This window comes from Eleutherodactylus coqui, chromosome 2 (assembly GCF_035609145.1).
Source record: "Eleutherodactylus coqui strain aEleCoq1 chromosome 2, aEleCoq1.hap1, whole genome shotgun sequence".
In the NCBI taxonomy this organism is placed as follows: Eukaryota; Metazoa; Chordata; class Amphibia; order Anura; family Eleutherodactylidae; genus Eleutherodactylus; species Eleutherodactylus coqui.
The window spans coordinates 225,821,419-225,835,027 of record NC_089838.1 but is presented as its reverse complement, the minus strand read 5'-3'; the positions used below and the strand labels follow the sequence as shown (position 1 = coordinate 225,835,027).

Below are 13,609 nucleotides of genomic sequence, written 5' to 3'. Positions count from 1 at the left end.
CTCCAGGGAGCTCAGAGGGCCGCCGGAGGAGCAGAAGCGCTGACAGCGGCCAACAGTTCTGCCGGCAGAACACATGTGGTCAGGGCGCCAGCTGTGAGCGGGGGACGTTAGGGTTAGGGTAACATACAACCTTCCTGGCTTGGCACAATCGGGAGCTAGGGGTGTGACAGGGGCATTCCTCCTATCAAACCACTAGCTTCCGGTGGCATCAAGATACACTAATACTGCCGGGCATTTTTACGTAGGGCCCAAAAGATAGCTCTGGAACTATCTTTTGGGCCGGAATACGTCCAACCGCTGCATGGGCTCCTATGGGAGCCCATGGCAGCGGCCGTAGGTGGGAGTTTAGCAGCGTGGCTGCTATAATCCCTCCCTCTGTTCTCCCCCCCCCCGTGCAGGCTCACCTTTCGTTCCTCCCTGATCATTTTGTGCAATGGGAGAGGGCGGAGCTAAGGACCAGTCCGCCCCACATCCTCCCATTGATGGCTATGGAGAAGGGGTGGAACATGGGCGGAGCTAAGCACCTGCCCTCTCCTTTGTCTATAATCATCAATGGGAGGAGGCGGACCAGCGCTTAGCTCTTCCCCGCCTTCTCCCATTGTACAGAACGAGCGGGTAGGAACGAGAGGTGAGCCTGCGATAGGGAAGGAGGGGAAATGGGCAATGGCCTGGTGAGCTTGGCACATCTGCGCCGGGCTCACCAGGCCATCTGAACGGGCGCACAGATGTTTGATTTGTGCGCCCGTTCACCAGTTTTCTCGCCCAACATAGCGCATATCGGCCTGCTGTGAAAACGGTGGCTGATAGGCGCTCGTGGGAATAAAGCCTCAAGAGGATGGAAATTTCCTGTTACCAGATATACAAAGGGATGTTCAAGAAGATTACAGCGATACCAAATTTATATACTTTTTGTTGTACCACTTTTCTGATGGAATAAATAATGCATTATTTTAATAAGTTTGACTTTTACTGATGCAGTGATACCAAATATGTTTTTTAATGTTAAAAATGGGGAAAGGGTTTATTTTAAATGTAATATTTTAACTTTTTGTAATAATTAACTCCTTCCCCCTGCAGCCAGTTTTGGCTTTCCTGTCCGGTCCTCACATGTAAGATTATGTGACACGTAAGATTTTTCTAATCTTGCACGTGTCACTTTAAGTGGTAATAACTTTGGGATGCTTCTACTTATTACTTTATCACATCATTTTATTCTCCTACCGGTATTATTGATATCTCCAACTTATTTTTTTTTAACATATTACATTTTTTTTTTTCATTTTATATTTTAATCAATTGAATATATTGGTTATATATTTTCATATACATTTTATCTTTTCTTATTCATTTAATTTTGTGTCCCCAAACCAATCCCTTCCACTCTACAGCTTCCTTGTTTTTGTTCCTTTTTAAAAAATTATATATATAAAATTTTAATTAATCCTTTTCGCGATTCGAAAAACATAATTATGCCGTTCTTACAGGTATCCACATTCATATTGATTGCTACACATCTATGCATTCACAATGTGATGCTTTACTAATATTATTTATAGGCCTTAGTACCCATAATTGTTTTTTTCTAATTGCATATATTTTTAATGCACACATTCTAATTATGTTTCTGATTTAAGTTCTATCACTTTTATTATATGACCATTATTGTTTCCTTTTTATGTTTCGCTTACTTGTAACACTAATTATGTACTGAATTTCGCAACACAGTATCACAATATATGTAGTAATAACTTCCAGCCAATGCACTGTGATGCGCTTCCTGCCTGTGGACACGTGGCCGGGGTGCTGTACAATGCACATCCAATCCACGGTCCGCTGGTTCAAGTGGTGGGGTGTGCAAAGCAATTGTACATCTGGTCCACACTCCCCTGGCCGTGAAGCTGCTTGCTCGGGCGGTGGGATGTGCGGCACGGTGCACACCCGTACCATGGTTACAGGGCCACAATACCACCCTTCCCAACAGTGGAATACGTGCCAACCACATGGATTAAACCCCCACGTGATCTCTCGCTTCTTCTCTTTTTTTTCTTGTGGGATCATCTATTCCTGCGTGACATTACACTTTAACCATGCGGGAACACCTACTTCTGGTCCGCCATATGCAGTTAATTAAGCATGCATCTATGTAGTAATATTGTCAGGAAAATGCTTTACCCCTCCTAATCCCTCCCCCTCCTCACTTTCCTATGATCAAGAAAGCACATATAAAGCTGGCATTTGCAATTGATACAGGATACTTGATAAAGGAGGTACGTTGTAGACCTCCAAAGCACATTGCTATGTACATATGCTTATTGTATGTTTAGTCTGTTTATTGTTTCTGTTGCAATTGAATAAAAGACAAGACATAAGATTCCTAAAAGGTATTTTGGATTATAATGGGCTGCCCTGGATTTTAGAGGAGTCTTGCCTATCCAGCAGACTCCTCTATGAAGTGATTTCTCGATTTCTTTTTCATGTCTATTCACCTGAAGCGCAGGGATTTTCACGATACTTTATCGTATTCTTAATTTACACGACCAATGTATTCTGCTATCCCGGCTTTTTCCTGCAACGCTTTCTTTTTTCCCGAAGACATTCTCAGCGATTCGGTGTATTGAACAAGTAATTCTACTTAAGGCCTACTTGGACTGGCAGTGTGGACGCTTGTGATCTGATGGGCGTTCCACACCAAGTGAGTTCCTTCCACACTTGAGCACTATCCACATATTTATCTTTATTTATACCCAGGGCTGCGACTGTAACAAGGGGGCTTCCTCTACCTCTATAGGAAAGAAGGTTTCTACACCAACATAGAAGGGGGTTCTTTACTGTTCGTATAGTAAGACTATGGACCTCTCTGTATGAGAACGTGGTGATGGCCAATTCGATAAAAGGGTACAAGAGGGGCCTGGATGCCTTTCTTGAGCATTACAATATTACATGTTATAGTCACTAGTTACTTCAGAAGGGTTGTTGATCCAGGGATTCATTCTGAAAATTGGTTTCTACATCATTGTCTTTTTTTAGCATTCCTCTAGATCAACATGGGGTGGAAGGAAAGGCTGAACTTTATGGACACATGTCCTTTTAAGCCTAACCTACAATGTTACTATATTAAGGGTTACTCCTCTTTTCCCTTCTCATCTTTCTCTTACTCTCCTCCTTCCTGTATCACCCAACCTTAATATTCCAAATCCTTGTTTAGCCTTGTATATAATGAATAGCTATGTCCGCCACATATCACGTGTGTCAGAATTCTTTCTTCGTCATCTAGTCATGACCTGTTATGGCTTTGTAAAAGCCCCCAGGTGCAGCAATAACAAGTTGATAAATACATTTAAAAAGGTTTTCCTCAATAGTTGATCAGCTGAGGTCTGCTGCTTGGGATCCCTAGCCAATCAGCTGTTATGTCACTGTCGCTACACACTGGGGTCCAGAATGGAAGCTTCTGCTCCAACCCCTGTGCAATGGCTGGCGCTAGTAACTGTAGGTGCAACTCCCATTGATTTTAATGAGAACTGTGCCTGCAGTTACAGGTGCTGGCCACTACAAAGGGGTTGGAGCAGCAGCTTTCTCTCTGTACCCCTGTGTGTAGCGGCACTGACAGCGTGCCCCTGTTCATCTGGCAGAATAGGTTATCAACATTATTTTCCTGGAACACCCCTTGAACCTCTGGTGTATATAACTGGTCTGTTTCCTGAACACACCTGCATACCATGATGCTTAACTTTTAATTTATATTGATAGGGGTTAAATAAAGGAATAAAGATGAAGTGTGGTTCCCATGATAGTTTATATTATAAAACAGTAATTTCACTGTTCTTTTCATGTAGAAAAAAAACACTCAAAAAGACAAAAGCCATAGCTGGAAACATTTACTAAAAGAACGTTTTTTTTCCTTACAGCAAACAATCCTATTTTAATACACATTAAAAAAATATTAACAAAATCAAATATTCTTAAAACTATTGACTGGTAGTTTAATGTTAATGGCATTGAATAGTATTCAGGAGCAAAGATTATGGATTCACACTAAACATGTCTGTTCAAAATCAAGTGTCAGTCCCTTATACCTTTAAGCAGCAGTTATCCTCTACCTTGCTTCTTAGAGTGAAGGTACGCATTGGAGGCACTGTAACATCAAGTGTCATTATAGGATGCTTACTTTTCAGTTTTTGCCACTGTAGGTTTACTTTATCATGATTGCAAAGCACTGTTGAATATGTTGCTACTAAGTCAATAAAAGTTAAGTGATTGAATGCGGCTCATTCCAATAATAACATAATATGAGCATTCCTCATAATAAAGTATTGCAAGCACATCCAAGGTAGAGCTTCACTTTAAGGATGGTCACGTACATAAATAAGGGGCATCAAGAACCTGTTATTTATGTATCTATCTTGCTGTTTCTTCGCATACTAAGCTGCCTTTGCGATGAGATGACCTATGTCTAGTGTGTTGCCGAGATGTTCACCGCAAGGTCAGACACATTGCAATTCCTATAAATTTACATGGGTGACATTTTTATTGCAAAAGGCAATAACGTGACGGGTATTAAAAGTGAGGTTCATCCTGTCATTTTGACAACTAGATACTATCTTGAGCTTATATGCTCTGAATTAGAGTATAATACTTGGTCATTATGTTCCATATTCCAAAGAATTTACAACTCCAGTATGAATGTTTCCTACATATATATATGTATATATTTATAACTATATACAAAAACATGTCAATAATGTATTTTTGCACTTTCATTGAAAGTTTAAAACAAGATAAGATCAGGCTGGCAGGATTACACCTGGTCAGGTGCATAGATTTGTTTCTTCAACAAATAAAACCTTTTAAAAATAGTCATGATGATTCGGTTAAAAAAAAAAAATTCTTTACATGAAAATCACCTTGTAAAGCTTAATACTTTTCATGGAAAACATGACTAGTATACAAAAGAATTATTCCTGGTACATTTCACATATGACTCAAGCTTTAAAGAACACTTCTATTCTGACCTAGCCAACTTAAAACATATTATACTAACATGTTTTCAATACTGATTAGCTGCCCTACAAAATGTAATGATAACACTGATGTTAAAACGTAGTTCTAAACAGTCCTTTTTGTTTCCATGTCTTGCTTTCACAAAGCAATACTGCTTTTTGGCAGTCGCTTTAAAAACAGCCTGTTCATCTATGACTGCACTTACATCATGGCCACTTTTAGAACGTCGTCATCTACAGGAATGTCTCCAGCATTTCTCGCAAATTTAAAAAAACGGCTTCAGGTTCTTTTCTCCCTTTTAACCATTGTAGATATATTTGTGCTAGTCTTTAGTGTCTTCAGCTTTCTCTTCCTTTCTACCTTTCTGTGATGCAACAATAGCTTCTTTTTGTAGTGTTTCTGTCGTTTCATGTTCTAACACTTCTGAAGGAGTTAAGGGATCCAGATGAATGCTACTTGGCTCACTGATGTCAGAACTTACGGAATCTGGAGCTTGTTTCCATAAATATTGCTCAAACCCAACATCGACGCTGACAAGATCGGAATCTGGAGGATCATCTTCTTCCAGCACCAAACACAAATCATCTTTCCCAGTTGTAATAATTTTGCTATCTGTATGTTTAATTGGTTCTGTACTAGTCATTTCAGATGAAACCTTCTCTTGTACAATGTCACAGTCATCTTTTTTATTATATGAGTTTGTTAGTTGAGCCACTTCTGATTTTTGGGAGCAGCTGCTTGGAGTTTCAATGACTGTATTTACCTGCCTAACAGATGTATTGTCCGTGTTACTTAATATACTTGTACAACTTGAAGAGGTCATATTGCTTTCACGTGAATTCTCTTCTTTCTTTGTAGCCTCTGGTGTGTACTCATCTTCCATGCTAAAAGAAAAGTAAACACACAGTCATTACTTAAAAGACAAAAAATAAAATCCATAAAGTATAAAAAAGCATAAAACACAAGGAAACCCTGTTCACACAACTGTGACTTTACAGAAGGTGACTTTTCATCAACCAGCAAGTATCTTTTAGGTTAGCTAAAATGAAACGGCTAGGGACTAGTGAACACATTACTGCTCATTACCATGTTGGTGGGAATTTTTACACGAAATGACTATAGTTTGCATTCCCTCTTTTGGACAATTATTCAGATGACAGTCTGCCCATGTTTAGGCATCTTTAGGAAGGCAGTAAGCATATGAAAATTGCTGTAAAGCAAAACACAGCTCAACTTCCATTAGCGCCTGTCCAACAGCTGGTCATCACTTTCTGCTGCAGCAGTGTTGATAGCCTGACAACAGGACATGTGACTGCTATAACTGATCACCAACTGAAAAAGCCGGTGTTTGGCTGCAGTTGGTCACGTCAGCAGGGAGTGAATAAAAAATAAGCACTGTTGAAGGGATATTAACAAATGTGTGCAATTTTATAAGAAAATTGTGGATCATGCAGCCAAAAACAATTATATATATATTTATGTAGACATTATTTACACATACATTTACACACATACATATATTACATACACTCATTGTAAAAACTAAAATTAAAGGGGTTGTCCCGCGATAGCAAGTGGGGTTGCGCATGCGCAGAAGGCCTGTGCGGCGCGAGCACGCCGGAGCGGCCCCTTCAGCGCAAGCACGTCTAATCCAGGGAGAAGGCAGCTTTGGTCGGCGCCATGGAGATGGGGACGCCAGCACCGGAGGGGGTAAGTGTATAACTTCTGTATGGCCAATATTTAATGCACGATGTATATTACAAAGTGCATTAATATGGCCATACAGAAGTGCTTAACCCCACTTGCTGCCGCAGGACAACACCTTTAAGCCCCTAGAAGGAGTTGTCTGAATCAAATAAAATTTTCTCTATGTGATTGTAAGATTGATCTAAATTATTACAATAACAGAACAAATGGATAATTTATTGCGGAAAACTGAACACTTGAAGAGTGGCTCTAGAACCCTGTTGTACCGCTTCTAGCTTGGATACAACATGTGATATGGGCAGGCATGGTGGCTATAGTACCCTGTTGATCCACATCTAGCTTGGATACAAGATGTGATACGAGTAGGCATGGAGGCTTCAGTAGTCTGTTGGGTCGCCTCTAGCTTGATATAAGATGCGATATGGGCAGGCATGGAGGCATACAGGTTCCGTATGGTATCCTGCGGCATATTGCGCCACATTTACTGTAATTGAGCCTTTAGATCGTGCAAACTCGTAAGCTGTCAAAGTTGGCATTCTAGATGGGCTCAAACTTGCTCTATTGGCGATAAATCTGGCGACCAGGCAGGTTACAAAAGTGTGACAATGTTGTGGGGACATTCCTGTGACACCCTTGTGTGTGCGGCCGAGCATTATGCTGCTGGAAAATGCCTCTTGGAAGCCGCCATGAGAGGAACACATGTGGCTGCAGGATGTCCTGGTTTTACAGGCAGAATCCGCATGGAAGGTTCTGAGAATGATTCCGCTGTGTGAATGCAGCCTTAGGGTACGATAATAAGGAGCAGATTTGCTGCATATGTTCCTTAGTGAATCTGCCAGAAAATCTGCATGTTACATGCGGATGTTGTTGTGGATTTTCCATAGAATTCACCATATATATTTTGTAATGAGGTGCAATCGGCTGAAAGACCTGACTCGCCGTAGAATTCAAAATCCATGGAAAACATATCCCCACCACGTAGACAACATTAATCTCTTAAGGACATGGCCTATTTTGGCCATAAGGTCAGGATGATTTGGGGAGGATTTTCATTTACATCTTTCAAAAGTCATAATTTTTAAAAACTTTTTTGTCAATATGGCCATATGCCGGCTTGTTTTTTGAGTGCAAACCGTAATTTTTATTGGTACCATATTGGGGTACATACAGCTTTTTTGATCACTTTTATTGTGTTTTTGAAGGCTGAAATGAAAAAAATAAGCAGTTTGGTTTAGGGTTCTTTTATAAAGTTTTTGCCATTTGGGGATAAAAGGTGTGTTCAATTTATTGTACGGGTCCTTGTAGATATGGCACCAAATATGTCTATTTTTTAAAATTAATTTGTAATTTTTTATATAAAGAGGGGAAGTGCGGAAACATTTTTTTTTTTCGTTTCTATTTTTATTTTACCATTTTCATTTATTTTTTTACATTTTGATGTCCCTGTTGGGTAGTAGAACCAGATAATGCATTGCAGATCTTCCTTATTGCAATGCATTATTGCTTACAATAGTGATCACAGGCCATGGCAGGCTCGGACAACATTGTGATGTTTTCTTGTGCAAAAATTGTGATTCCGTTTAACGCCAGCTTCACCGCTTTTTAAAAAGTAGTGGGTCTTAGTGGCAGGGGGCATGGCCTATTACATGTACTATAATTTAAGTCAGAGAACTGGTGTAAATTATAGCTGAAATTTATGCCAGGTCGTAGCCGATGTATCTTTCTTTTTATGGGGGCACATGGGCAGCTCAATATATCAAGAGACAGATCTTCAAACTGTACGGCTGCATATTAAGAAAAGTGTACGAAATTCCAGACTAAATTAGGCTTTGAACGTACTATGTATCAGCAAATATTTCTTATCACAATATTATACATTTAGCTTATTATGTTATAATCATTGTATACAGACAGAAAAATTATTAGTCATGAGATGTTGAAAATACTTAGGTATATAGACAAGTAATATTTATGAAAATTTCTGCAAATCTCCTGACATTAAACATCACAGATCTCCCTTCCAGTAACTACTTACAACTTCATTACAGACACTAAATTACACTACATTACAAGTTCCATCAGAACAGATCATCTTTAGAATTACCTTTTATTTGTTGCAGCATCAACCTGTGCACAAGGTTTCTCCTCCTATTAGGATATCAATTAGAAAATACAATATTTCAGTAAAATGACTCAAGTAATGTAATAATCTAAAGATAACTGTATAAGGAAGAAATAGTCTGTTTACTACAGAGCTTCTTAATATAACAAAAAGTGACTAGATTTTATTCAGGAAGGATTTTTTTTTTTACTTAAAAGGGAAATGTTTGGGTTTACAGACAGATGACAGAATAGTGGAATTTTATAGACTTTCCTTGTAAAATGAGGTTGGCACAAAAACAGTGTACTTTCATTATTACTGCTTTTGCTATAATCAACTTTATTGCAATGCTTCTAGAGTACAATACTTCCAAACACCATGACTTTTTTATGTCCGATTGTTATGGAATCTGATGCAAAAAAAACACGTTTGTCTCCAATTTTACTAAGGCACTCTGGGTGCCCCTTTATGGCTTAGGAGAAAACATAGCCATAACACGGCCTTGTGCATCAACTGACTAAATAAGAGTCAGGAGCTATTATAACAAAATTAATCCCCAGCCAACTTTAAATGTTAAACAAACAACTAAACAAATAAGCATGAAACATATCATAAAGGTTTCCGCTCATTATTGTATTTGTAAGAACAGGGTTCATACAGGTTTTTAAAAAACAGTTTTCCATGACAAAATCTTGATTTTCAATGATACTCGCGGAACTCAAAATACACGCAATCAAAGGTTTAGTGCTTTTAAAAAAAATTGTTTTATATACAAAAATAATAAGAGACACAACCTGCTAAGTCAAGCTATTTCCTGTTAAATATATTTTTTTTAATAAAAAAAATCCCCAAACATGAAAGGCTGGTTGAGAACAAAACTTCAATGCACTTTACAAATTGTCTAGCTTGGTCATGGCTAGCGGGTCTATATTGGGTCTCTTGAGGCAGTTGGCTTGTGGTAGGAGGCAATTGAGAAAAGGGCCTCCCGAGTCGGTTGGCGAGTGGTGGGAGGCAGTACGGATATTTCCCCAAATTGGTGAGGTGACAGATGGAGGGGGTTCCAAGGACCTCCTCTCTTTTATGGTTGGGGTTAACGATATGTAATATTATGCTAGGTTTGTAATAAATGGCTGCTGTAGACAAAGTTATCCAAAGAATTAAGTGGTGCATGTCATTATTTGCACATTCGGGATATTGGTGGATGTAAAAGGTTTAAGGCTACAGCTGGGAACGACTGTTTTACACGGGGTTAACCTAAACATTACAGAATCTATACCACCACTACAGCAGAATTAAATTAAACGAGTTTGCCAAAAGTTTTTTTTATTTTTTTTTTAACAGACTTTATTCTCAGATAATAAACAACTTGCAATATTTTGACAAACCAGCTTCTTGTCGATCACCCAACCATCCTCCCATCTTAAGTGTATGAACTGCAGTCGATTAATTTAAATACAAGAGTAATCTCTCAATGATACGGGTAAAAAAAAAAAAGCACCGATTCGACTCTTAGCAAGACTCAGGAAAAAATTCCATGACAAAAAACAAAAATCCATGACAAATCAGAAGATTCCATGAAATTTCCAGGTTTTCCATGACTTACATGTAATTCCAGGTTTTCCATGATGCGTATGAATCCTGAAGAGAAATATTCTCATTTGTATATCGGATGTTATTGGTATCATTATCTGGTGTGTCTTAGGAGATTTACTCCCATGAGGACAGTAGTCACGACATATGTGGGATATTTAGATAGTCGGACCATGGTTTCCAAGTCTTAAGGAAGCCCTCTATAGAATCATCCCTCATGGCAGACAGCTTTTCACATATCATCATTTTGGAGATTCTAGCTATGATGGGGTTCAGAATATGGGATGGTTTCAACAACTGGGATGTTATGTAAATCTTTGCCGCCATACATATAAACTGGGAAAGTTTGTGTTGTTGATTATTATACTTGGACGGTTTGTCCGCCAGCAGGCAAACCGAGGGGGAATATCTTGCCCCAAACTCTTGAAACCAGATTGGCTACTTGCCTTTACAGGGATCTCACTGCTTGGTATGTCCACCAGGTATGCAAAACCAAACCCAGTGCCCTGCAATCTCTAAAGCAATTAGGAGAGATAGTAGACTGTGATATCATTTAATCCCTTCTTGCTCCAGGGCGTAAGTTTACGTCCTGGCAGCGGGGTACTTCCCGCAACAGGGCGTAAACTTACGTCCTGGGGATAGCGCAAGATCATAAGTGATCTCGCGCTATCCCGCAGCGGGACCGGCTGTCGGCCATAGCCGGCCTCCCACTGCAACAGCGGGGGAGCATTGGAGATGCCCCCCCCTACCGCTGTTAACCCCTTCCCTGCCGCGATCTATGTAAATCACGGCATGGGAAGAGTTTACAGAGGGAACGCGCTCCCTCTGCGATGTTACTGGGCTCTCGCGATATAATCGCAGAGAGCCCGGCTGGTTGCCATGGCGGCAGGACGCCAGATACTGGCGTCCTGTATTGCCATAGCCTAGGAGCGCTGTATAAGCAATAGGGCATTGCAGGGCAGTAGCCCTGAAATGCCTTATCACAGCGATCATCAGTGCTGTACTGTAAGTGCCCCAAAGGGACACTAATTGTGTAAAAAAAAGATAATAAAAATGAACAAAAAAGAAAAATGTAAAAAAAAAATAAAAAAAAACCCTTTTTTATTCTTTTTCTCATATTAGCATAAAAAAGAAAATTAACAACCCCCATATTTGTTATTGTCGCATCCGTAACGATGCGTACAATAAGTTGCAAATGCTTTTGACTGTGCACGGAAAAAAGCGTTAAAAAAACACTGAAAAACTAAGGCTAAATGCTAATTTGTAGCCTTTTGCCTCCCTAAAAACAAAATAAAAGTGATCAAAAAAGCAGTATGTACCCCAAAAGGGTACCAATAAAATACAGGTGGTCGCGCAAAAAATAAGCCTTCATAGAGCTCCGTACATAGAAAAATAAAAAAAGTTACAGGACTTTGAATGCGATTTAGAAAAAAAAAAAGATTTCCAAATAAAAAGTTTTTATTGCAGAAAAGTGGAAAAATCTAAAAAAAAATAAAATATAAGAATGTTGGTACCGTTGTAATCGTACCGGCCCACAGAAAAAATGCATTGTGTCAATTATACTGCATGATTAACGCTGTAAAAAAAATTTAGAATTGATGCGTTTTCTCTCCCTGTTATCATAAAAAAAATAATAAAAGTTTAACAATATAGTCTATGTAACCAAAAATAGCACCGACAAAAATTACAGTTCGCCACGCAAAAAACAAGCCCTTATACAGCCGCGTCGATGGAAAAGTAAAAAAGTTATGACTTTTGAAAAATGGAGAAGAAAATCCGCCAAAAATCGTTGCGGCCTTTAGCCCAAAATAGACCATGTCCTTAAGGGGTTAAAGGAGATGTCTGTGTTTTTTTCAACTGATGACCTATCCTCTGGAAAGGCCATCAGTAGTTGATTGACAGGACTAAGTCACTCAGGACCCCTGTCCATCAGCTGATGACATAACGTGCTGTGCAGTAAAGCAGGCTAGATGTGGTCATCAGCGGACAGTGGAGGAAGTGGGGGCGCCACTTTCACTCCCACTAAAATTAAGGAAAGCATGTCTGTAACAAGAGCAGGAAGTGGAATCGCAGCCTATTGATAGCCTATTCAGACCATAGGTAATCAGCTCAAAAGAAGCCAGACAATCCCTTTAATTTGAAGAGAATATGTCATGTCTCAATTCATAGTGTTTTCTATAGTGAGGTAATATCAATCAGTAGAAGAAATACGTGCAAACAGTGCATGGAAGTCGAGATATTAGACTGTCCAAACTCCATGCATGGTCAGTAATTTGTTATGTTGTACTGACTTTCATTCTTTTGGGTCACTGTTTGTTTTTATCACATTGTTATATATACAGATGTACTTTTTCATGTGGGGTACACCCAAGTCATATATTGTATCTCGGATCTGATAATGTTTTTATGCATAAAATAGTTAACTCTGGTTCCAGAAGATGAATTGCTTCTATAAAAAGTAAATGGCACGGAACACATCATCTGCCACAAAATACTAAAATATGAATGAAAGTCTGTGGCCATAAAAACCAAACATCTCTGTGTACTGTATATAAGAGAGACTTACAAGATAGCGCCTGGCTCCATCACCTTCCCATTCCTATGTAATTGTCCACTAAGCCTTTGCAAACATAATAACATTGGACACATTGCCTAATACCAATTTGGAATGTTTTAGAATTATTTAGAAAGAACCATATTATGTTATATCTGAACAAAGAAGTACATTACACTAGTTTCCATGCTTTATGGACATTCACAAATAAAAAACAAGCATCACTCAAATCATGCTGCTAATATCAAACGTGCATGTGGTGTAGTCGAAATAAAGCAGAGTTTTGCATAAATTCATTGAAAACTTTTTTAAAAGAAGCCTTTAAAGGTGTTTTCCAAGCAATTTTTATTGATGATCGATCCTCAGAGTCATATTTTACTATTGACCCTACAGCTAATATCTGGATGCAGCATTTTTTACTGCAGAAAAACCTGGTTGTGTCAACACACCAAAGTGGTGTTTTAGCAAAAAGAAAAAAAGCCATAAATGCAAAACCAGGGAGAGCTGTAGTTTGGCACTGTATTGAGGTACATATACTTTATTGATTAAACTTTCCTTCAATTGTTTTTTGAGTTTTTATTTAACAACATGTGTAATGTGTGGTGTAAATAACATACTAACTTTATTCCATGACTTAGTACAATTATGATACCAAACTG

General features: G+C 38.9%; 1 protein-coding gene across 1 annotated transcript in view; it reads right to left on the bottom strand.

The window, feature by feature from the left end:
- Window positions 1-3,858: 3,858 nt before the first annotated feature.
- The window catches only part of ZNF280D (zinc finger protein 280D), an 85,716-nt gene continuing 75,965 nt past the window's right edge, over window positions 3,859-13,609 (bottom strand). The window contains exons 20-21 of the mRNA XM_066592554.1: window positions 8,810-8,853; window positions 3,859-5,882 (exon numbers count right to left, since the gene is read on the bottom strand). Of these exons, the coding sequence (XP_066448651.1) occupies window positions 5,321-5,882; window positions 8,810-8,853 (606 nt within the window). The 3' untranslated portion in view covers window positions 3,859-5,320. The remainder of the gene's footprint in view (window positions 5,883-8,809; window positions 8,854-13,609) is intronic.